Source organism: Zootoca vivipara, chromosome 4 (genome assembly GCF_965207765.1).
Source record: "Zootoca vivipara chromosome 4, rZooViv2.hap1.1, whole genome shotgun sequence".
Taxonomy (NCBI): Eukaryota; Metazoa; Chordata; class Lepidosauria; order Squamata; family Lacertidae; genus Zootoca; species Zootoca vivipara.
Genome location: NC_142587.1, coordinates 36,303,012 through 36,327,554, shown reverse-complemented (window position 1 = coordinate 36,327,554; position 24,543 = coordinate 36,303,012). Strand labels below are relative to the sequence as shown.

General features: G+C 42.3%; 1 protein-coding gene across 7 annotated transcripts in view; it reads right to left on the bottom strand.

Moving 5' to 3' along the window:
* Positions 1-2,616: 2,616 nt before the first annotated feature.
* The window catches only part of SHROOM2 (shroom family member 2), a 109,279-nt gene continuing 87,352 nt past the window's right edge, over positions 2,617-24,543 (bottom strand). For 5 of the 7 annotated variants that reach the window (XM_035114460.3, XM_088667711.1, XM_088667715.1 and 2 more), the window contains 5 exons: positions 13,950-14,711; positions 11,969-12,520; positions 9,748-9,934; positions 6,996-7,268; positions 2,617-5,400 (listed from right to left, as the gene is read on the bottom strand). In XM_035114460.3, the coding sequence (XP_034970351.3) occupies positions 5,134-5,400; positions 6,996-7,268; positions 9,748-9,934; positions 11,969-12,520; positions 13,950-14,711 (2,041 nt within the window). In that variant the 3' untranslated portion in view covers positions 2,617-5,133. Of the gene's footprint in view, positions 5,401-6,995; positions 7,269-9,747; positions 9,935-11,968; positions 12,521-13,949; positions 14,712-16,077; positions 16,156-24,543 lie in introns of all 7 variants that reach the window. The other 2 variants (XM_035114461.3, XM_088667710.1) reach the window with 1 other exon arrangement.

The window sequence follows — 24,543 nt, the reverse complement described above, 5'->3', positions numbered from 1 at the left end:
TTATTCCTGAAGTCAGATTCAGAGCAGGTCCAGTAGCAAAAATGGTTCTGTGTGTATCTCAGTACAGATTTGTTTTCCGGTCCTGAATGCATTTCATAAAGGATCTCCATCTACAATAGAGGCTAATGGCATTAGGCCATGAACAGTAAGAATTTCCTTGGCAAAATTATGGAAGAGTCCTTACAAACCTATCATTATTCTTCCCCACCACCTCTTGTTTTGACATTATAGTAAGGGAGAAGATTTTAGCTCTTTTCCTTTGCACTGGGACCACATGAGCCATGAGACCGCATCACTCACACCAATACAGTATGGGCAGCACAATTTTCAGAACCAAGGTGCCCATGATTTAAAACTGCTTTTCTAAGACACTTAGGTCAAAATATTTGTGTTGCTTTATTTCTGTTCATTTCTGTGTTGATGCTGGGAAAGGCGGCCACACAATGTGGCGTGGCCCAGCCCATCGGCCCAATACCCACCTTTCCTGCATATCCTAGAAGTCAGCAATGGACTGGGATTGGAAGCAAACAAACTGAAGCTTTCTCCAGACATGAGCGCTGTTCCTGGTCAGTAGAATACAGATATGGGAATAGCAGTTCATCCTGTCTTAAGGTTGGGTAGTGCTTCCCTTGAAAACTCAACTTGGCAGTCGGTTTTGGATCCATCCTCGAGTCTGGATGCCCAGGTGACAGCCATAGCCAGGAGTGTTTCTGCATGGTTTAGGCTACACCCATTCCTGGGAAATGCAGATCTGGTTGTGATGACACACATTCATTCATTCATTCATTCATTTTCTATACTTCTATACTGCCCTCCACCCAAGGATCACAGGGAGGTTTACAATATAGAAACACAAAAAATACATAACATAACTAAACAAAACAGTAACCCCACCAAGTTAAAAAGGCTACAGATTGTTTAGCCAAATTTCATGATGTTCCACCTTGTGACACTTTCAGTTTGTTGTAATAATGTTAGCATTTGTAAACAGATGTCTTCATTTACTTTATTTTACCTTATTTGTTGGGATCTGTGGCTTTGCTGCTTAAGTGCTTTAAATAAAAGTATTCTTTTTAAAAAAGGCACACCTCTGTTACCCGACAGATGTGGTTTTCCTTTTTCGCAGTCTTGCTTTTCTGGCACCCCTCTCTCCTCAAAATAAATGCCCATATGGTGCCCCCCCTTTTTGCCTCTTGAAGAATTATTTTTTTTTAGGACCTCTATTAGAATTATGCCTGCATCTACACGTGTGCAGTCATATGCACTAAATTCACTTTCATTCCATCTCCCAGAACTACAGTCTAGCTAAAGCCCAAGGCTGTGCAAGGAGGGATGGGGAACTGATAGCCCTTCAGATGTCATCAGACTCCAAACCCCATCAACCCCAGCCAGCATGGCTCATAGTCAGGGATGATGGGAATTGCAGTCCAACAACAGTTTAATCTCAACTACAGCAGTTTTCTATGCATTTCCTTTGCTGAAACCGCTTTACTGGCTCCTAGCTCTTTTCTGGGCACAGTTCAAATAACTGCTTATGATGTTTAAAGTCCTGAAAAGCTTGGGACCGACTTAACTGAAGGACTGCCATGTTCAGTATGAACCAGTTAGCTAGTGGAGAGAATCAATGGAGGTTTTCACACCAGACATCAGGTTCCTCCACCTAGTGGCGCAGCAATAAAACTGCTAGCAAATTTGCAAAGCTAAACAGGGTCCGGTACAGTTTCAAATTGGATGGAGGCCATGTTGAGATTCCTGCATGGAATCCCTTCCAATTCTGCAATTCTATGATTCTAATGGACCTTGATTTTAAAGTATTTCTATCCCATCCTTCTCGAAAAGGATGGTCCACTATGCTCTGTCCCTCCAGCTACAGGGTTAACTCTCCTTTTGAAGTTAAAAAGAAAAGTAAACTGCAGGTTGTTTTAATCTTTCTTCTGGTTGATCCTTCTGATATTGTCAGCACTGAAGCTACTCCATATGGAATTTTAAAATCTCTTATTTTTGTTCTTCTGCCACTTGACTGTGGATTCTCAGCTGTTTTCTCAAAATGCTGCTGATAGTAATGTCTTTATTGCTTTAATATGGTTCTTCAGATTTTTTTTACGGAATGGTGGGTGATTTTTTTTAAACGTCAATCACTCCCAATCCTATACATGCTTATTCAAAAGTTAGTCTCAATGAGTCCAGTTGAACATCGGATTGCAATCTAAATTAAATTAATTGGTCAGTTGTTACTCAGTGGGACCAATATTTATCCCATTTAGCTAACTAAATAATTTGATTTATCTACAAGCATCGTCCTATACTGTATTTGACTCTTTCTCCCCCTAGTGTCTGTTCTGTAGCATAACACAAAATATGGGAAATCTCACATCATTCCACATTTGGGGAGGGGGGGGGGAGAACCTTAACACAAGTTGGCTTTATATCCCATACTTTCTTATTGGAGCTGAATTTGGTAAGGATTCTAAACTTAAATGGATCTGAACTGGGGAAAGGTCATGATAATCAACTCAGACACCATCACCAAAATGGTATGCACATTCCTCTATGAAAAGCAGGTTATGTATATTTGAACATTATGTAGGTAACATATTAAAATTAATAAATTACTCGTTACACTGAAACACAATATTCAGTTTATTTCCCTCGGTCAAGCATGATGTTATACTCAAGCAATAAGAAATAAATCTCTATATGCTTTTTTACTCAGGGGTGAAAACTCAAAGGGGGAAACAGGAGAAATCAGAAAGACTTTATTTCCTCCCACAATACAAAAAAGCTCTAAAAACTGCAGTGACCCATAAGATGGAAAAAGGAATCCTTCACTTATGGGTGCCAGAGGCAAGACATTAGCACCAGGTTTTCTTTCTCTCTCTTACAAAGCAACAAAAACACTATTTATAGAAATATATACAGCAGTAGGGAGAATCTCACTCCTGGTCCCTCCCAGAAAGCCTGCCAGCAACAATAAAGAATAAAGGAAGAAGCAAGGGGAGTGATTAAATATCACATTATGAAAAGGATAATATATAATGATACATCAATTTCCATATTGCTATCTTCATAAGAATTATGTGATTTAACTCAAAGTACTGTGCACAAACATAGTGAAGTTATATTTGGAGTTCACATACACAATCAGAATCACAGTCTCTTTTTTAAAAAAAAGAGTGACATGTAAAAGCTCACAGCTGACTGTACAAATAATCATTTATCTTAGCTTGGCTTTATTTAAGGATCAGGTAAAAGATTCCAAGACAAAATGGACCTGTTTCTCTAATGTTGGTCGGATGTAGCAGCATCTGATGATGTTGGTAACCCGTCAGATGTCTTCTAAACGGTATAGACAAACCTGGGACCCATTGGTACAGCAGAGGGTTAAAGGAATCGGTACAGGCCAGTGGCCTGTGGTGTGTGAAATAGCACTGATAACTCAGGGAAAAGCCCTCTTCTAAGATTTGTCTGTGAAATACTTGATTACATAGAAGTGATTATGCCAAGACCCTGTACAGTCAACCATTGCTTAAACTTATGATTGCATTTTACCTGAACGTGGAGAACCGTAGAAGGGAAATATTTTGTCTACACTCAAATCAAGCGGCAAGTGTCAAGAGAATTCTTTTTTTCGTAATGTTTAAATTAGTTCCACTTGTCAGGGAGGGCACTACAGCCAGGGGAGTTGAAGATTTAAGTGCTGAGTAAGTCATTTTCTCAGTATAAGTTAAAAACAGCCTATAGACAAGTATGATTTCCCTTTATCCGTCAGATATGTACATTAATGCAAGGGAACACTTACTGTGCAGATTAGTACATCAGCATTTGTTATCCCACTGTTCTTGTTATGTAAAGGACAATTTAGTGGGACTTTTTATAGATAATGCATCTTGTGATGTTGAGCTGGAAAATAAAGTCCCATAATGGCAGGGATATTTGTTAATATGAAAATGGGAACACACTCACATAATAACAGTGAACGTTTCCAATGTACTTCAGTAAAATGGAAATCATGCTTCTTCCTGAGGCATGAAAAAGCTGGACAAACAGCAGTCCTAGGCACGAAGGACATGATAAAATTAAAAAAACACAGTTAGCTTTGTGCAAATGAAAGATATACAGAATGATCTTCTAATTTGTAGTTCGATTCACCGAATCCCTGGCAAATGGCACCAAGCATAATGTAGCAGTAGTTCTGCCTTTTATTTACAGACCTGTGCATATTAGTCAGACCCTTAGTTACACTTCATTCATATAAGACAGCTGAGCTGAACGAAATTATTGCCTTTGTGCTGTGGAGAAGATGAGAATTAATGAATTGAACAAGACTGGCTAAATTTCTCCAACGTTATCTTCAAATGGAAAATAATAATAATGGCAAGTTTCACCCCGCTGAGACATTAAAAACCATGTATAGTCACACAGTTTCCTGGTGTGTTTGAAAGTAGCTTATTATAAGTTCTTCCAAGGTCTACTTGTCCAAACAGTTTTGACATAATTTTTTTGGAAAGGCAGAGCTTATGCAACACTTCTTCAAAATAGCACCTGCCAGTGGAATCTTGCAAGTATTTACTCAGAAGTAAGTCCCACTTTGCTCAATGGGGCCTACTCCCAGGTAAGTGTGCATAGGATTGCAGATCAAATGTGCAAACTTCACTATATCTCACCAACCTGAATACAACACTAGACAGGTAACATGAGTAAATCTGTTCTGTCTGTTTGATATGGCTGTATCCTGCTCCCTCCCAAGTCTCTTAAAATCCTCATTGTCAAGTTTTTGAGGGATCCACAGCAACCTATATGAATCTGAAAAGAAACCACACTTTTTTTCTTTGTTTTTTTTAAAAAACCTGCACTCATGCACAACTGCAGCAGATTCCTGAATATACCGAATCTGAAGCACAGAATCTAATGTCTGGAGAGGTCCCTAAGGCAGTGATAAAGGAAAGACAGAGAGGCTTTGAAATGTTTCTAGAAATGCAAATAACCCCACATAGAAACAACTCCCCTCCCCCTGAATATTATTGCTATTATGACATTGTTGTTGTTTCTTTTGAGCAGCTCCTCCTAGTGAACGGAGGAGGTCTATACTTCTAAACCCACGTTTTTTTGATTTCCATGGTCCTTGGGTGAATGTCATTTGGGCCTGTCAGGTTGAAGGCTATCAGTCAGACACTTCAGCTGCTCCTCCCCAAGTTTGATTTTGTCCTCCAGTTCTCGCTGTTCGATTATGAGGGCTGACTTCATTTTGACAAAATGCTCATAATCGGCAAGGCTCTCGTCGCTCAGGTAGTTGGCCAAAATGTCAAATACAATGCGTTCCCTTCGGTCCAGATTCTCCTTTAGTTCCTTCGCATCTTCGTGCTGCTGTGTGAGCAGCTTCTTCTTCTCCACCAGGATCCGCTTGAGGGGGAGAGAGCAACACCATTCCAGGTCATTTCAGATGTAATTTGGCAGGTAAGTCAGCCTGATCTCACTGCTACATGGTTGTTTTAAAATCTGCTAATAAACCTACTAACTGAGAGCATATAGATAGGAAGGCTTTTCTTTTGAAAGTGCAGATATGAAATGTGCACGATTACGAAGGTGGCATCAATACAGTGTTTCTCCGAAAATAAGACACCGTCTTATATTTATTTCCCCCCCCCAAAAACCCCCACTATGGCTTATTTTCAGGGGATGTCTTATTTTTTCCCTCCTCCTCCTCCTGCGGCTGGCATTGCTGCTGCACCTATCACTACAGTGGAGCATCGACTTACTAATTTAATCTGTTCCGAAGAAACCTTTGTAAGTCGAAAAAATCGTAAGTCGAAAAACTCCATTAGAAATGCGATTTCCCATAGGAATGCATTGGAAACGTAAAAATTCGTAAATCGAAGCAACCCTATCAAAAAATTCGTAAGTCGGAAAATCCCTATCTAAAACCGCAGAAGGGGTTTTTTTAAAAAAATGTCGAAACATTTGTAAGTGCGCGGCCATTACCCCCATTCGTAAGTTGAAAAATTCGGTTGTCGAGTCGTTCGTAAGTCGATGTATAGAATCATAGAGTTGGATGAGACCACAAGGGCCATCCAGTGCCGAGCAGGAAACACCATCAAAGCATTCTTGACATATGCCATGTACCATGTATGTCTTATTTTCAGGGTATGGCTTATATTCCTTGAATGCTTAAAAATCCTGCTACGGCTTATTTTATGGCTACGTCTTATTTTCGGAGAAACAGGGTAGGACTTGAAAAACCCATTTAAAAACAAAACACCACCACCCTCCTTACTCCTAAGCTTAGAGAAACACCCAGTTCTTAATTCTCTCTTGCGCACACATATTTACTTGTGCAAAATCATGATGCTTTTTTGGGGGGGGGGACAGAGAAAGAGCTTATTAAGTACTGGTGGGTTTATAAACGTCAATTAAATAAACTGTAATCAACTTGAGCCCCTATATTGGGGGAAGAAAAACTGGGGAGGCCAGCAATAGGATAGTAATATAGGCTGCGGTTGTGGAATAGAGAAGGGCTGAAAGGTGATGCTCACAATATCACAAGAGAGATCAAAGAAAGGCAAGGCAGAATGGAACAAGTTTTAGGAGCTATACAGAAACACAGGCTTTTAGTTTTCAGTTTTAGTTCCTTGAGTAACATGGCGAACATTTTAATTTCCTTGTTATAAAGGAAGAATGCTAGTAAAATCTAAGCGCATCTCATAGGCAAATTGCAGAGCGCCTTCTAGAACATCATCATATTCACCAAGACATTTTGAAACTTGGAATGATTCTTCTATGTCTCAGCTTGTCTCAAAATCTTGGAATCGCTACCCCTCTGCCAAATGTGTCTTTTTTGTGGTCTTTGGCTAGCTTTCCTGCTTTGGATATCCTTATTGGGGTGTGTTTTGGTGTTTTTTTAAAAAAACTTAAGGTCAACTATTATCACTGAAGAAATCTACTTGCCATCAAGAGAGCAACATTAGACAGGAGCTCTTTTAAAAAAACACAAGTCTTACCCGCTCTTCAGGAGAGGCATTTTCATCCAAGTTGTTTAGTGCATTTTCTACTCTGGCCAGGCGGCCAGAGAGTGACAGAAGGAGGTTGACCACTTTATCCAGGTCCCCAATAAACATCCGGAATTTGTCAAACTCATTGGATTTGCAGACCTCTTTGACAATGGCCTCCACTTCATCTCCAAGCATATTGTTGGCCTGAATGTCTTCCAGGAGTGTCTCTCGAGCCTCCCGCAACACTTGCAGCTTTCGACTTATGCTATCTATAAGTTCTTGCTAAGGGGGAGAAAAAGGGGGGGGAGAGTAAGCTCAATTTATTTGGCATAAGGGATGCAATCACAATTGAACCTTCCCAGCCCCATTTCACTCCAAAATACTCTTAAGGCCGCATCCGTACCATATTTTTAGCGCAGTATTATAACAATTTGAACAGCCATGGCTTTCCCCAAAGAATCTTGGGAACTGTACTTCATTAAGGGAGCTAAGAGTTGTTAGGAGACCTGTTTCCCTCACAGCACTACAATTCCCAGAGTGGTTTAACAACCAATCCCTCTCCCAGGGAACTCTTGCAATATGCTCTTGTGATGTCTCCTACATGCTTCCTTTTGAGAATATTTGCAAAAGTGAAGTGTCAGGTGTAGCAATTCCAATGCCTCCGGCTCCTACTTGTAAGAAACTTGTTTAGAGTCTACATCCAAGGCGTCACATGCATATTTCAGCTATTCTTGCGTAAGTTGCATTGTTGGTTAGTAAAAAAACAATTGTCTTCTTTGTCAAGAAAAAGACCACGCCAATCAGTTCCCTTGGTTTCACTGCCAACGTCACATTTTTGACATGACACCATTTTCAGACTTACTCAGGTGCCCTTCAGACATATCCGCAACCACCTGGAGCTGGGAGTTGTTTTCCCATGAGGCAATTCCATGCAGGTGGGAGCTGCATCTGACTGGCACATCAGATGGAGGGAGAGATGCAGATCCCACCCAGGAGGGCTTGCTTCATGGAAAATACACACCCCGCCCGGCTACAGATACACCTGAAGGACTTCTGCGGTCACTTCACCTATGTTAAGAAAAAAATGCTGCATATGTAGGTGTGTCGAGGCACATTCCCATGTTCTTCATTATTGGAGGGGAGAGGGTGCATTAACTGGAGGAGAGCTGCGTTTCTGGTTGCCAAAGCTTGACTGAACAACCTTTGCACTTGGCCTGAAGGAACACCCATTTAAGCAGAGAATACATCTCTCATTGCCTAGGACAGTGTTTCTCAACCTTTTTTGGGCCACGGCACACTTTTCTATGAAAAAAAATCCCGCGGCACACCAACTCTGTGCCGCCCTATATTTAGTTTAGTTTGGAGGGGAGACGTACCGGTAAAGCATGCCGCTGAAGAACTGCTGTGCGGTAGCCAGGCGGACCCACCAGGCGCAGAGCCTGCGGAGCGAGCGGGGACAGACCCCAGGCGGGCAGACACTCTGGCCCGGCGAAGGGAAGCCCTGCGCAGCCTTCCCCGCCTGCCTCCTCCTCCCCAGGAGGGCGATTTGCATTGTCACGTGCCTGGTGGCCGCCAATACGCAACGCTGACCCGCCGGAAAGGAAGCCGGCCGGGTCACAACGCGGGCGCTCGCCTCGCGTCGTGACCCGGCCGGCTTCCTTTCCGGCGGGTCAGCGACGTGACAGTGCAAATTGCCCTTCTCGTTGCGGCACACCAGCCAGTGTTTCGCGGCACAGTAGTGTGCCGCGGAACACCGGTTGAGAAACACTGGCCTAGGATAAGCAATAATGTAAACAGCAGTTGAGCCAAACCCTCAGAAGGGCCTTAAAGTTTTGCCAGATGAAAGCCCCAGCCAATTATGAGGCAAGTTCCCCTTTTTATGAGCCCCAGAAATAAAGGAGCTGTGTTCTCTCAGACCTGGCTTGGTTCAGGGAAATTCATAAATCTACACTCAATCAAGATTTTGAAATCTAACCAGAACTGGTTTATTATGAAATGGCAGTGTTGTGTGTGTCTGTGTGTGTAGGTGTCGAGATTCCTACACCAGATAAATAGATTGTTATCTCCAGACACAAACTTGTACTGTATGCACCATGTTTCTGCTGCGCAGTGTTGCTCCATGTCTTGGCCACCGTGTTCCATTGTGAAGTTGGCTTGTCCAATACAAAAGCCAGCTGCTGTTCAGTCAGTAAATTGCTTCTCCTGACATATGAGTGAAGTGAGGCAAGGACTCCTAACATTACAAGCCCCCTTCTGCATTTAGGAAGGGGAACACAGCTCAGCGCAGAGCTACATTCCTTACATCCAGGAGGTCCCAGACTCAGCTCCTGGTGTCTCCGGTTTAAAATGCTGCAAGGGGTGTGAGCAAAACAACCTCTGCACCCAGTTCCAAGAACCTGCCATTCTGAGTAGACAGGGATGCACTATAGAGAATAATAGACTGGTTGGACATAAATAAGGTAGCTTCCTGTGCTCCTGCATGACATATCTGTTTAACTGAAACCTTACTTCCCTGCCCACTCTCCAGCTGGTTGTCTTATAGCTTTCATTCCATCTGAGAGAAACTTTCACCATCCATCTTTTGTGTGCTGCGATGACAGCTTGCCAGCTCCTGTGCTGTCACACACCTTCTGGCCTGGCCACATTTGCTTTTGACTGGGCTGGCTGCAGTGGAGATCTACTAGACGGCTCTGGCAGCATGGATTTCAACAGTAGGCAATGTGTGGGTTTTTACAAAAGAAAAAAAGAAATGCAACCTTACCTTCTTCTCAGATAAATCATGGTCCAGCTCATCCTCAGAATCCTCCTCACTTTGCTGCTGCTGCTGCTGTTGCTGCTGCTGCATGTCCTTCATTTTGTTCAGCAGTTCTGCCTTGGGTGCAGATGTGCTGTAGTAAGTGGAATTGGTTGTCAAGGGGATAGCCGAAGGCAGAGGCTGCTCCTCTTTCCTAAGCCAAGGTGAAAAAAGAGCAACACCCAATTTTAATTCACTTCCTGACATTCTGCACATTGAGAGGACGACAGTAATCATTTTGAAACGCTGTTTGCAGCAAGTAAATTGTAGGGCTTCGAGAAAGGCTCTTTAACCGTGGGGCTATTGCAGGGGCTAATGTCTCGCATGAAATAACCATATCATTCTGGCACTCTCAGACCCTAGCTAAGGAGATGGGCAATTAAAAGAAACTGCCAAAATCATTGCCTGAAAATGCTGATTTCCATTTTGCCCCTTAATTGATGCTCTCTTGTCAGTGTTTAGATTTCCACACCATATCCTTGATTATATGGCCAGTGGCAGGAAGGTAATGTTTAAACCTCTTTGAGGCTCTCATTAGCCCCGACTATATAATCCCATAAGCATAACTTTTAGTGAAAAACACAGCTGCTCTTGTTTCATTATCCACAGTTCTAATGCTTAAATTGCAAGCCTTAAAAGGGTCTTGCTACTGAATGCAACCTTTTGGAAAAGCTATTCCATTGCCATAATGCTAAGCTAATGCAAACCTCAGCAAGGTGATGTGAATGTGCAGGCTCTGTGCTCCTCCCTAGTCCTTTTTGCAAGATTTGGCTTAGGGTGTTGTCTGAACAAGGACTCCAAGATAAGCACTCTCTTCACTCAACACTAGCTGTAGCCAAGAACAAACCTTGGAAAACAAAATGTGCTAGCTATTACCCGACAGTAAAGCTAAATTGCAATTGGCTAATTTGCAGCCGGATCCTATGCATGTTTAGTTCAAGGTAAGTCCCACTGAATCCACTTGGCTTTACTCCCAAATAAACATGCATACACAGGGTTTTGTCAAATAAGATTTATAGAATTTGCAACTGGTTGCTGCCTATTTGATCAAGGTGGTTTACATCCCTTCCCCAAAAGGTAAACATTTAGAATCGGACTAGGCAGCCTACCAAGAGTCACACCAGTCTGAGGAAAGACTTGAGAAAACTCAACAGGACCTACAACTCTTTGAACTTTTGCAATAGATAAGACACACTGTTGTCTGGCTTCACCCCTTTGGATGAGCTGGACCCAAACAGGCAACACCATAAGAGGAACTACCAGGCGAGGACTTTATTAGCCCCAAAGTGGAAATTACAGGAGATACCGAAGATTGAGGAGTGGCAAACGAAAATGATGGACTATGCAGAATTGGCAAAGTTGACATGTGGGATCCGAAACCAGGGAGAGGCAAAGTTCCAGAAAGAGTGGAGTAAATTCATTGACTATATAGAGAAGAACTGTAGAAGTTTAAAGACACTTGCAGGACTGAAATAAATCCTACGAAGTGAACTTATTTGGATTTTTTAAGGCACTGTGAGAGAGGAGTGAGAAATAAAGCCGAATGGCGGGAGGGAGGGAAGTCACAGCTTGGCAGAGCGAATGAACTGAGATGGGGAATGTAAGATGAAATGTAATGAGTTTTTCTTTTTTGATTGTTTTTTGTTTATTTGGAAAATCTAATAAAAATTATCTTTCTTTTCTTTTTAAGAGGAACTATCAGGTGGGCAGGAAGGAGATAAAGACACCATCTCATTTGGCTAGAAGCAACAAGAATTTAACCAGTACTTGCTTCAATATCAAATTTGAGATTTACTTTCCCTAGTGAATGCAGACTGAAGACACCAGAAGCCCACTTCACAGTAACACAGAGCAGGGCTTTTAGTGTGACTGCCCCTGTTCTTTTGATGAACATTCCTGTCAAATTATGGCAGGCCACCACTATCTGCGTTTTCCAGAAACAACCAAAGAACTGCAAACAACCGATGAAGGTTGCAGAAATTCATGCCCTGTTTGTGAGCTTGCTGGAGACATTTTGCTGCTGCAAAAAGTGTGTTGGACTACACGAACCCACAAGAACCCATCTTGATTTGCATTTCTATTATAAATGTCCCTCTTTCTAAATAGAAAATAAGCCAATCAAATGCACACATTGGGCAAAGGAAAAGAGAAAGGAGAAAAAGCTTAAGGTTAATATATATCTACTCACTTGTCCTCTGCAGTTTTGGGTGAAGGGTTTTTTAGAAGCAGCTTTCTGCGTTGCTGGGCTTCTTCCAAGAGATGTTCATCTTTCGGAAATATTCCCACCATCAGGTCCATTGTAGTTTTTATTTTCGCATTTGGGTCCAGAATATCCGCTAGCGACTTATCTTTGCCCACAATCTCTCTGGCCAGCTCTTCTGACTTCCAGTCTTCCATGGTCTTTTCTTTGGTCCTCATATAGCTGACTGCATGGGGAGAAGTATCACTGTCCTTTGTGTTGTTCCCAGGTGCTTCGGCGGGTTGCAAACAAGGGAGAAGGCTTTTGTTCTCAAGCTCTGGCTCCACCCCCTGCCTCGTGTAAGCACAGAAACGGGAGTAGGACTGTTCAGAAGTGCTGAGCGTTTTAATCTGGTCCTTCTCCAAGCCGCTTGGCAAAGCAGGAAGTTCAATGGTGCTCACAAGGTTCTGCCTACTTTCCTTCTCTGCGTGGCTCTCAGAATGGACAATCTTTATAGGAACCATCTTCACAGTTGTGTTGTTATCCATCACTCTTTCAATTCTTGAGAAAAGAGAACAACGTTAATGGCTCAAAATGGCATATCACATTTAATTTGTGCAAGATATTTAGGGAAATATATAGGGACCAACAAATGTAAGGAGCAAACAACACATCAAAGTTTTACCTTTCATTTTCTTTCAATTGGTTAAGCAGCAGGAAGCAGAGAGTAGGTATAAATGGACAGTTCTCTAGATAGAGGGATGCAGAAAGTGGAATACCCCAAGGATCAGTAATGGGATCTGTGCTTTTCCAACAATCCCACATAACTTGGATGTTTGGCCCATTAACAGTAAAGTAAATGAGCACAAGATTGCCAACTTTCCATTTGTTTGTAAGCATTCAATGCTTTGGGTATTTTAAGCCAGGTATGCCAGCACAAATGATGACACAGCTGATAGACCACAACGGTCATTCATAAATGGATTTGCAGTTTGCAAGCAGCATTACAAAACAGATATGATTTATTCTGATATATGCAGCATGTTGCTATAGCTACACTGATGCAGATCACTTATTGGGCCATATTATCTGTGCATATCTTGAAGATCAGAAATCTTGCGAAATCCTGCCCAACACTGGCACAGCACGGTCGTGTCCTTGAGACATATATGTGATCTATGAGGCACTTATCCATTAATATAAGGTCACTATCTCTGCATGCAAATACTGCAAATATACCAAGGAATTAAACACAGTATGATAAATTTGCTTCTCTACATTTATCAGTTTTGAATATTTAATCTAAATAAGAGTAAAGTTATGTGCTTGCCAACATATTTTGCACTGAATGTTTGATATTTAGTGACAGCCAATGAATGCCTGACCTTTGGTGACAGCCAACATTCACATGTGATGTTGACAATCCCAGACAAGTTTTGTGAATGTCTGAAAACTCAAGAGACACTGAGATTTACTCAGTATGCATAGCTAAGAATAAAAAAGTATTGGACTGACAGCTCCATTTGAAAGATAAAATAAATAAGTTGCAAGGTATTTGTTTGCAGATGATTTATGGGCGGCAGTACCCATGAATGAAGAGCCAGGTGAATGTTAAATATGTAGTTGTATCTTGGAAGTCAAACAGAATCCGACTTCCACAATGTTCAGAAACCAAAGCGTGGCCCGCCGGACGTTCAGGTTCCAAAGAATGTTCGCAAACTGGAACAATCACTTTGGGGGGGGGGGTTGCGGCGTTCAGGAGCCAAAACGTCCAAGTACCAAGGCGTTCGGGATCCAAGGTACGACTGTACAACAGTCATTCATACAAAATTGCATAGGAGGAAATCAGTAGAGAAAAAAGTGGTCACAACCCTGTTAGCATAACTAAATTCACTGCTGCAACTGAGCAGGCTACAGGTAACAATAATTAATTAAGGGAGATAACAATTTTAAGACAAGATGGTTAACAATTCATGTAAAACTGCCTTACCTTGTGGGATTCTCATCCTGAACAGCCACAGGAGGCTTATCAGTCAACTTCTGCGGAGCAAATTGTGGAGAAGGGGACCTTGATGTCTCCATTCCAGGTTTCAAATGGTAGCGATAAGTTGAAGACGGACCAGGTTCAGGTTTGAGGCGTGCTTTTTCTTCTAAGTGCTGGCAAACATTCTCTACGGGCGCCGACTGGGGAGGCTCTGGCAGCTCAGTGCTTTTCAATTTTTCAAAAACCTTTACAGGAGTCTGAGAAGGACACCCGCTAACCTCAACCGCACTGGCAGCAATGCCAGAATGGGAATGAGCTGGCTTGCTGGGCCCTGTCAGTGAAGACTCCGAGGAAGCAGCAAGTGACGCTGAAGAATTGTCTTGTCGCCTGTATTTATTCTCTCGTTTTGAAGGGGAAGGCCTCTGGGGCACAGGCCCATGTTTCTTATTCAGCAGCACTGAATCTTCCTGCAGGCTTCCCTCTCCTTTGACTTGTGTAGGGCAGAAGCGGTCCCCGTTGGATATTTGCAGCTCAGAAATAGCAAGAGGCAGGGCACTGTAATCTTTGTTTTTCTCCCTCACATTTTCCTGTGAGTATCTGTAATCACTGGGCAGTGTCTCAGATCTACCTCGGCTCCCCTGAGACGCAAGTATAGCCTGCACTGCATGTGAGGGCCTAGCAGACACTTTCCATTTGTTTCCTAAACTGTAATCCTGCTGAGTGGCAGGTTCTTCGGGACGGAATTCTGAGTACCCTGTGTCAGCTGGTCTAGAAAAACAAAGGGGAGAATCACAGTTGTTTAGCCATCCTCTGAGCATCACTACGAGTGTACCACGTACCTTCAAAGGCCAAAGATGATGACATACAGTGGTACCTCGGTTTTCAAGTGTCTTGGAAGCAGAATGCTTCGGTTTTCGCACGCCGAAAAGCCAGAAGTAAATGCTTACGTTTTCGAACATGCCTTGGAAGTCGAACTTCCGAGGTGGCTTCCTATTTGAGTTTTCTGTACGTTTTGAGGCTTCCGTATTGAGTTTTCAGTTTTTGAACATTACGGAAGTCGAACGGTCTTCCAGAACGGATTATGTTCGAAAACCGAGGTACCACTGTACTTTCTTCAATTACCAGTACTTAAAAACAGCACCATGCTACTTATACAAAAGCTGCAAGAAAATATGCAGTATTTCTTACAAAATCAAAGTACAGTGTGAGGGCACATTAAGATTATGTTATGCCATGCAAAGTGACACTGAGTTAACCCGGGGAGGTATACAACTAAGATATACAGAATTTCCCCCTCTTTTGCTTGTGGGGGTAGTTGCGTGTATAGAATTATGCACAAACTGCCTGGCTCTCGTTGATTAATGGGCTCAGTATCCAATTATATAATGATATTTAAAACAAATATTGCCATCTTCCCCTTCCTTCTTTTTCTAGAAAAAAAATTCAGACAGCTAGGTTATACTACACTTAGATGGTGCCGAAAGGGTTGGATAAAGCAGAGAAAACGTAAGTATTTTGCAGAAAGAGGTAACAAGATATGGCAGCATTTGGGGCAGAAGACCAATTGGCCTCAACTGAATGTTACTGTGGTTAAAGAGAGCCATTTGGGATGAGGCAGTAACCCCTGAGGTAAACTCTGGTTCACTGAAATGGGCTCAGGGATGAACAACAGGAGAGGGAGCTTTGTCTGAAGGAACAGCCCAAATGCAGAGGACTATTGAGGGCAAGCAGGGGCAAGAAAGAGGCAGAAAAGGGGGAAGTTGACAAGGAGACAGTGCACAGTACAGGGGATGGAGAACTGGATGGAGGACTTGAGAAGAAAGGACTGGGCTCAGAGGGAGGAGGAGATGGCAGAGATGGAAGATTTGGAGGGGAAGGCTTAGGTGGGGGATCTTAAAGCAGGCATCCCCAAACTGCGGCCCTCCAGATGTTTTGGCCTACAACTCCCAGCATCCCTAGCTAACAGGACAAGGGTTGATGGGAATTGTAGTCCAAAACATCTGGAGGGCCGAAGTTTGGGGGTGCCTGTCTTAAAAGGACTGAATTGGCCCTTTAAAGAATGCACAGTATATGTTCAAATAGTGGTGTTTCTTCTTCCTCCAAGAATTAAAGAAATAAAAGCAAGCAGAAGTACCTCTGAGAACCAGCAAGAAGGCAGGTTTGCTCTCTGATTAGAGAAGGCTGGAGAGATATTGTGAGAGTAGAAAAGAAGCTGAAACAGAAAAGCAGGAGTCTTTAGGAATTCTGCTTCTTATTTACAGAGCAAGTGCAATGGTCTACACATTTTCACTTAATGAACTAAACACGTATGTTGAGCTTCTATGACTGTGGATGCTGAAGGAAATCTTATAGAAAGCCATGATTTTATTTAAATCCACCATCATTAATTAAAGGTAAATTATACAGGTCTATATTTATTGAATTAATGTCAGAACAACTCTTGCTGTTCTGGAAAGAATACTGGTTCATGGCACCCAGGAATAAGTGAAGTAACTATAAACCATTATTACATATTAGTTAAAATATATGTTCAAGGATGCTGGTCTCATTACAATTTCCAAACACCTTAGCATTCCTATAAGACCTTTCATCTGAAAAAATGCCTTCTCACAAAACTCCAGATGCTACTCTGGATGATAATTTAAAATTTAAAATGATTTTAACACAGATAAGGCACATTAAAACATTGAAGTTACTTTTGGGATTATTTATGTGGGTTGCCTGTATATCCTGTAGCATGCTGTTAGCAATCACTCTGAAAATTAAAGAGAAATGCCAATTGCGGTGGCAACTAATATAAATGCATTAAAAAGATTTAGATTGATATGTGGATGATAGGAATATCAGGGGCTAAAGGATGCGATATATCCTTAGCATGCCTGCTAGTAACATCAAATTGCTTAAGGCAGGCTTAGGTATTGTGTTTTGCACTGAATTTTTTGAATTACCTGTCTGGCTATTTTAGGTAAACAGTGTCTCAACCAAGCTAGAATACTGATCTAATTCATCACTTCTTACCTCCCTCAAAGAGTTTGCTATGCTTTTTTGGGGAATGAGGCCAACATTAGAATCTATGTGAAACTCATATATGAGATTGACAGATTTTAGACCTTTATATATTATTATATATATAATAATACTCATTCATTATAATATTCATTAGCTGCAGGATAGGGATGGGGGACCTGTACCCCTCCTGACGTTATTGGACTATAACCCTAATCATCCCTGCCATGCTTGCTGGGTCCTACAATATCTGGAAGGCAACAGATTCCCCACCGCTGATTGCATGTCTAAATCATTTTTAAAATTTTATTTATATAGTCAGGTAAAAGGGATCTTAATATGCTGCTTCAGCTTGCAAATGTTACATTATTTTACCCATCTTTCTGCTAAAGTGCACCTGCCATACATACTATTATCCGCTTCATCCCGAGTTTTGCCACATACCTCAAAAATATACATTCTAAGTAATTATTAGAATGAAAGTTTGGATACATTAGCATTTTGGGGGTTGTTGTTATGGTTAGCACTGTTAAGACACTGACCAGGTAAAGGAGTCATTCTTCAATCTGGTCAACAGTTGAGGAAGCCGGCTTCCATTCTAAAGCACCCTTACGTAAATGGCTTTTTACAGAATCCAGCTTTCCAGGTGCATCTGAACACCAGCTGAGGTGCCAGAAGACACCCTGCTTTGGAAAGTGAATTAGAGGAGGGAGAGGCAGGTGGGTCTCCAGCAGGAAGGGAGTTCCATGAGTGGAACTTTCTATTCTAGTTCTGGAAGCAAACTTAACGTAATTTGGAGAATTAAATATGGATGCTAAGGACCCTGGGCCGATGGAAGCCAATGGTCTGTCTGCCCATTAACTTCGAAAACAGAAGAATTTCACTCAATTGTAGGTTTATTTCATCTATAAGCCACCCCAAAGTATACCGAAAAAGAATGGAATCGAGACATCAGACGGACATTAAGTAATTGGGTCAGAGTTATTATATGCTAGAAAATGGCCACTACGATGACACAGTGGTGTGTGTGTGTGTGTGTGTGTGTGTGTGTGTGTGTGTGTGTGTGTGTGTGTTGCAAGGGCTTGTCTGCTGCAAATACCCCAGGGGGTAGGTTGCAGTGTGCCTGTGTTCTCGGCACAGAGATAAGCATTGGGATTCCCTGTAGGATTCCTTGTCAGTCTGGCACTGTTTTTGTCATGGTAACATTAATATATTAAACCAAGTGGTAGGAAATATACAAAGGGAGCTAGCAAATGGAAGTAACCTGTGCTGCACTCCTATTGAAATGGCTTATAGAAAACTTTTTTTTTAAAAAAAAGCATTAGTATATATTCATTTTGTTGTTAGATTGTTTGAGACGCACCAAGGCAGACAAATTCTTATAGTTTTTTAATTGCACGTTTGAATGCGTGTTCATGCAAGGAAGATGAAAACAGGAAACTGGAGAGGTATTTCAACATTGAAAAGAAACTCTGCATCTCAGCATGCAAATTTGAGAAGGGCCTGTAAGGAAGCCAAAACCGACAATATGTACAACTAATATGGCATGCTTGAACAAGAGTTTCAGTCTCCAATACAACTTCTTTAAGGATCCTTTTGGCTTCTAGCACAGTTGTAGAAGTAGCAAAATGAATACAACAATGTTGTAATTCGGATGACTTTATGAGATTTTCTGCTTGGCACCAACAGAATACTGTTCAGAGCACCAAGTAACTTCTGCAGAAGTGGCTGACCATTATGGCTATAAGGAAAATCTAACCAAATTCAACACAAAGGGGTTTACACATCCAGGGTGGTGGTTTCTCATGCAACACATGCCAAGCATATTACCCCTGAAGAGACAGGATCTTACTGTTCAGAAAGGAGAAAAGAAAGAAAGCTTCAAGCAGCAGAAGAACCCAGAGGCAAAACCTGCAAAGTGTGACAGCAGAGTTAAGTATAAAGAAGTCCATACTAGGGTGGGGTGGGGTGGGGGACCTACTATTACAATGTTCATGACTTTGCAGAACAGACACACATGAGAAACGTAATTCAGAATGCTTCGTGTATCAAGGTCACATCTGAGCAAAGGGAACAATTCCCACTGAAGAATTCCCCTGCTATAATATATATATATATCAGCCCTATCTCCCTATTCGCCAACAGAACACTGGTTAGGGCTGAAAACTCAACTTCTCCTCACCTAGGCTTTTCTCGCCTCCACAGGCATGCGCACACAGAGGAATCACTTACTTCTGGGATTCTGCCATTGGCTCTTTCGCCTAATAGGATCATCGAATTGTAGAGTTGGAGGGACCCGGAGGTTCACCTAGTCCAACACCCTGCAATGCAGGAATCTTTTGCCCAACATGGGGCCACTCAAACCCACGAAACGGAGGTTGAGAGTCTCCTGCTCTACCGTCTGAGCTTTCAGGTGGCCAGTGTTAATACTAAAATTCAAACCCACGGGCAATATTTCAGAGGCAACATTTTGAAAGCAGTGTTTACATCAAGGGGTGTAATGCAAAGCTGCACATCTTGCCTCCCACACTAATAAGTTAATCACCACCGCCGCCGCCACCACCATCTAGTGCTGCTTTGTGAAGTGGCTCTTACTATATTTCATTATCCCAAGAAGGTATACACAGATTCCTTTCCAGTTCTGAATCTAACTGCAAGTAGGCACAAATGGGCCCAGGGTGGCAATTGAAGTACTAATGGCTTCATTTCTGTATAGGCATTCTATGGCACACTCATTTGTGTATATGCGTGCATTGTCTCATTTTTCAGCTCACAGAATCATTTCTACTGATCAGCTACATTCAATGTGAGACGTTAGTGTTGTATACAGTATACGGAGAAGAGAAGTAGGGAAAGGGGGTAGTAAATCTCACACTATTTTACTTAGTGTATGTGTGGGGTTTTTGTGTCAGTGTCACTTGGGTAGGTTGTCTTTCTATTCATTTATTATTTTTCCTTGGTAGTGAGTGAGATGGGTGGGGGCAGGGCATGGTTGGTTGTCTTTAGTTGACTGCAGTAAGATTTGCTTGCGTGTGTGAGAGGACGACGACTGTTGGGTCAAGCTAGCCATACTGATTCGTATGCTGTTGGTAGGTTTTTGTTGTGGTCTTGTTGGGCTGTGTATGTAATAAAAGCATTATTGAAAGTGTTTGTGTTTAACTTGCATTTGGATAGCCTCCTTTCCCCCTCTCCTCCCGTTACACTGTAATGGCTATTGACTAAAAGCAATAAAAATCTGATTGACTTGACTATGGGCCATTATTTGTGGCGCTGTAAAAAATAATTCAGAGATACTCTTAAGGATTCTTCCCAAAGCTGTATAATAACGTTCCATGCAGTAACAGTCAGGCTCTGTAGGGATATATCTAAATTGTGCATTGTTCTTCTTCCTAATCCCTGTTCTGCTGAAAACCTCTTAATGCTCACCCAGTTTGACTTGAGCACAAACTGAAAGCACGTGATGTAATCATACTGAAGCTAAGCAAATCTGTGTCTCCCCAGTGCCTTAATGGGAAGGGATCTGAAACCCCGTGCACATCACTTTTGAGTTCTATAGTGGGGGGGGCACACATATATCCAAATGCTGTTGTTTATTTGGCTGTATAGGCTACACATAGTTAGAAATCATAAAGGTGTATAACTATGTAGCCGTACAGCCGAATAAACAACAGCATTAAGGTACACAGATATAAATATATATCCTGAATAGTCTAAGATACTAAACAGAAATCCCATTTGATTGCAAAACACGTAATAACTCCCAGCTCAGTTTGTAAACTCCATTGAAGGGCATTGTGCACAGGTTAAATACACACATGCATATATTGAGGAGCCTGCTCTTAGGAAAATTAAGTTGCAGTCCTTTGCATGATTAACTAGGAACATGTCTCCAAGAACTTAAATAATAAGAGTGACTTATGGAGGGTCACTACCTGTAGACCAGGCACCCCCCAACTTCGGCCCTCCAGATGTTTTGGACTACAATTCCCATCTTTCCTGACCACTGGCCCTGTTAGCTAGGGATCATGGGAGTTGTAGGCTAAAACATCTGGAGGGCCGCAGTTTGGGGATGCCTGGTGTAGACATTGTTGAGCTAGACAGACCAATGGTCAGACTCAATCTGTGGCAGCTTCCTATGTTCCTATATGGGGAGACTTGCAAGATCAGATCTGGCCCAGCATCCTGTTATCACAGGGGCCTATGAGAAGCTCTTTGAAGCCACCAAAGCTGAGGACAGACATTACATCAAGAGAGGACTGCAAAAGTACATTGCTCAGCCACTCTGCATCCCAGCTTCACAAATGAGCTGGCAGAGCTGCCATGCCAGTGAAATGAATGTGTCTGTTTTGTCTGTCCCTTGCTGTTCCATTTTTGGCTGCCGTCCCCACTTCCTCCTTGTGCTGTGTAAAGTTAGCAAACTACCATGTGTGCCTCGGTGCATGTGACAGGATGCTCTCCATCTCAAGCACTGGGATGTGGGGGGAGAGTTGGAGCTACAGCAAGGAAGCAATGAAGCAAGCTTGGACCAATTTTTGCTGTTATGGTTACCCTGTCACCTCAGTTGTGATGCTGGGAAGAACCCATTGAGTTTGCTGCGCTTGGTTTGCACCTGGCTCCCCACCCCCACCCCAATGCTCAACATTGAAAAGCAGGATGAGTAATAAAGGTGGTTTTCAAAGTAGTAGTAGTAGTAGTAGTAGTAGTAGTAATAATAATAATAATAATAATTTATTCCCACTGCTTGATCCAAAAGTGCCCAAAGCAGCAGAACTCAGGTGCTCTAGCATTCTTACACATAAAGTGGAACTTGGAGAAGCCTCTGAACAGTGGGCTGTGGGTTGCAGAGATGCACAGATTATTGGTTCACAGAATCACAGAACTGTGGAGTTGAAAGGGACCATGAGGGTCATCTAGTCCAACCCCCCTGAAATGCAGGAATCTTTCGCCCAATGTGGGGCTCAAAGTCACAACCCTAAGATTAACAGTTTCATGCTCTGACAACTGAGCCATCTCAGCCAGCACTTCCAATTAGAAAATTTCAGGCAGCAAGGCCTAAGGCAATAATGGGGAACCTATCCCCCCCCCCCGATATTGCTGGACTCCAACTTCCTCCATCCCTGACCATTGGGCCATGGTGGCTGGGGCTGATGTGAGTTGATGTCCAGGAATATGGGGCAACAAGTTCCCCAACCAATCTTGGCCCTCTTTGAAACAGCTAGTAGAGTAGACAGCTCTGATAATGCAATGGTTGGATCCAGTTTTTTTTAAAAAAAAACAAAACAAAAAACTTTGCATTTCTTATCCCATTGAAAGATCATTTATTTATGTCTCCTTATGATCTCAGAACACTGCCCTAGGAAAACTGATAGGAAGTACAGTATTGTATAAGTGGACAACCAGACGGCTGTGGGAAGCAGGAGCTGAGCGTAACCACACTCCGCCCACCTGCGATTCCCACTAACTGGTATTCAGAGGCATACTGTCTCAGACTGTGGAGGTGGAACATAGGGGTGTGTGTGTGTGTAATGGAGTATCCCTGAAAAAGATATGACTGGCTGAAACCCTGAAGAGGAGGACTCCACACTACAACATTCTGTTGCAGGTTCCATTTGTACATAATGAATGCACATATATGCCATACTCTTCAAAGCATAGGGAGCCTAAACAAACTGGAGTAAGATAAAGTGTTCCATTCCCCCCCCCCCAAAAAAAAACAAGTAAGGAGAAGAGCTATGTTACAGGTCTGTACCTGGCCCAGGGAAACAATATTTAGGTACTGGTGCACAGACGTGCACACAAACACACACATTGCAATAAGCTCCCTAATTAATTACACATTGCATAGCCATCTCCTCTTGCAATTTTGAGTCTTAGTAAGTTCACCAGCATGGACGTGCCAGGGCTTTTCTTCTCCCCTAACAAAACATCTCTGATCCTTCAAAAACCAGGGAGAAGTTTTGGCTACAACATCAGGGCACAGGGTTCTTTTTAGCCCCAGGCTATACCACACCCACACAGTATAAATATACTGTGGTGGAAAAAGAATGCTTGTGACAAGCTAGAACAAAGTGTATCCTCATGAACTTGGTTAATGCTTACCTATAATCATAAGCGAGTTGTCATCATTCCTTCTTTCCCCCATTTAAGTCTTTGCACAAACGTAGCCAAAATGGCACCACCCTCTAGGCTCGGGGTAACCCTGAGGTTTGTTAAAGTACAAAGAAGCCCCTGAGAAAAGCCCATACGTATCACTCTCCTTGCTAACAGCCAATGAAGACTGTGCTTCCTTAGGGGCCATTGGTCCCACTTGTGTAGCTGATTCCTAGGAGGGAGAATTGAAAACTGGGTGGGAGGCAGAAAGAAATGGCATGTGTTGAAGAATGGCATGGCTGGTTGACAAGCACTGAACAGGAACCGTCTCTGCTGCAGTATTTGTTACGGGTCCCACTTGTGTAGCATTATAATATACAAAGCAGGTTATGATCAGATGTGTGCTGAAGGCCTTTGCCCATTCTTTTGGAAATGTCTGTACAGGGGGAGAGAAAGGGTTAATAGGTGGACCAATAGAAAAGCGCAGAGGCGGAGCCTGCCTGCTTTTAAAAGGCTTAGCCAGAGGTTTAGACAGTTGGGAAAGACAGTTTGAAATAGAGAGACAGTTAGTTCGGTTGGTTTCTTGTGGGTGGGAGGTATAGGAATCAGAGTGGGTTAGAGACAGAGGGGAGACAAAGAGAGTGAATTACAGTGTTTCAAAGTATTTAAAACTTGTTTGCGTTCACAATAAACTGGAACCTTTGTTAATATGTTACAACCTGACTGAGTCTGAATATATTACTGGGGAAACCTGGTTGGTGGCAGTGGACGAGAACAGACGTGGTGGCACAGGGTCAATAGTCTGTGGAACGACCGGGGGATCTGTGTGAACGCCACAGCAGAGCAAACCAAACGTGGGCCTATTATAAATCTATAACAGTCTGAAACAGAAAATGATGCATATACAACAAAAAGGCAGAGAAATGCATTTCTGAAACTCGCTGATGACACCTTTGGGTGGCATTCAAGTAAATTTCACTCAGAGTAAATTAATGGATCTAAAAATAGTCATTTTACATTATTTCAATGGGTCTGCTCTGAGATAAATGCAGTTGAACACCAGTCTTCGTTATTACCATTTGAGCAGTAATGTAAAGCACAAAAATCCAAGGTGAACAAACTATAAATGATAACACTATATTTTCCAACTTATGTGTTGACAAAACCTGATGGTTATAATGCCAATGACTGCATTTGAAATGTTTATTATGAACATTAAATACAGCATTATTATTTACTGTTTGATCACCTTGACTTTTGTGTTTTGCCTTGTGGTTTACAGAGATATTTTCCTCTTTATTTTGGTTTGTTATTTGAGCAGGCAAGCCTTACAAAATGGCACATTTACTTCTGCAGGGGTAACAGTCTCCCGCCCCTTTCCTAGGCTAGGAACTGTGCCCAGAAGTGCATTGCAGGGGGCTGAACCCTATGGATGGATCCCTTCCAAATCTACAATTCTATGATCTAAGTTGTGTGTTGCAAACAATGCTATAGCTATGTAACC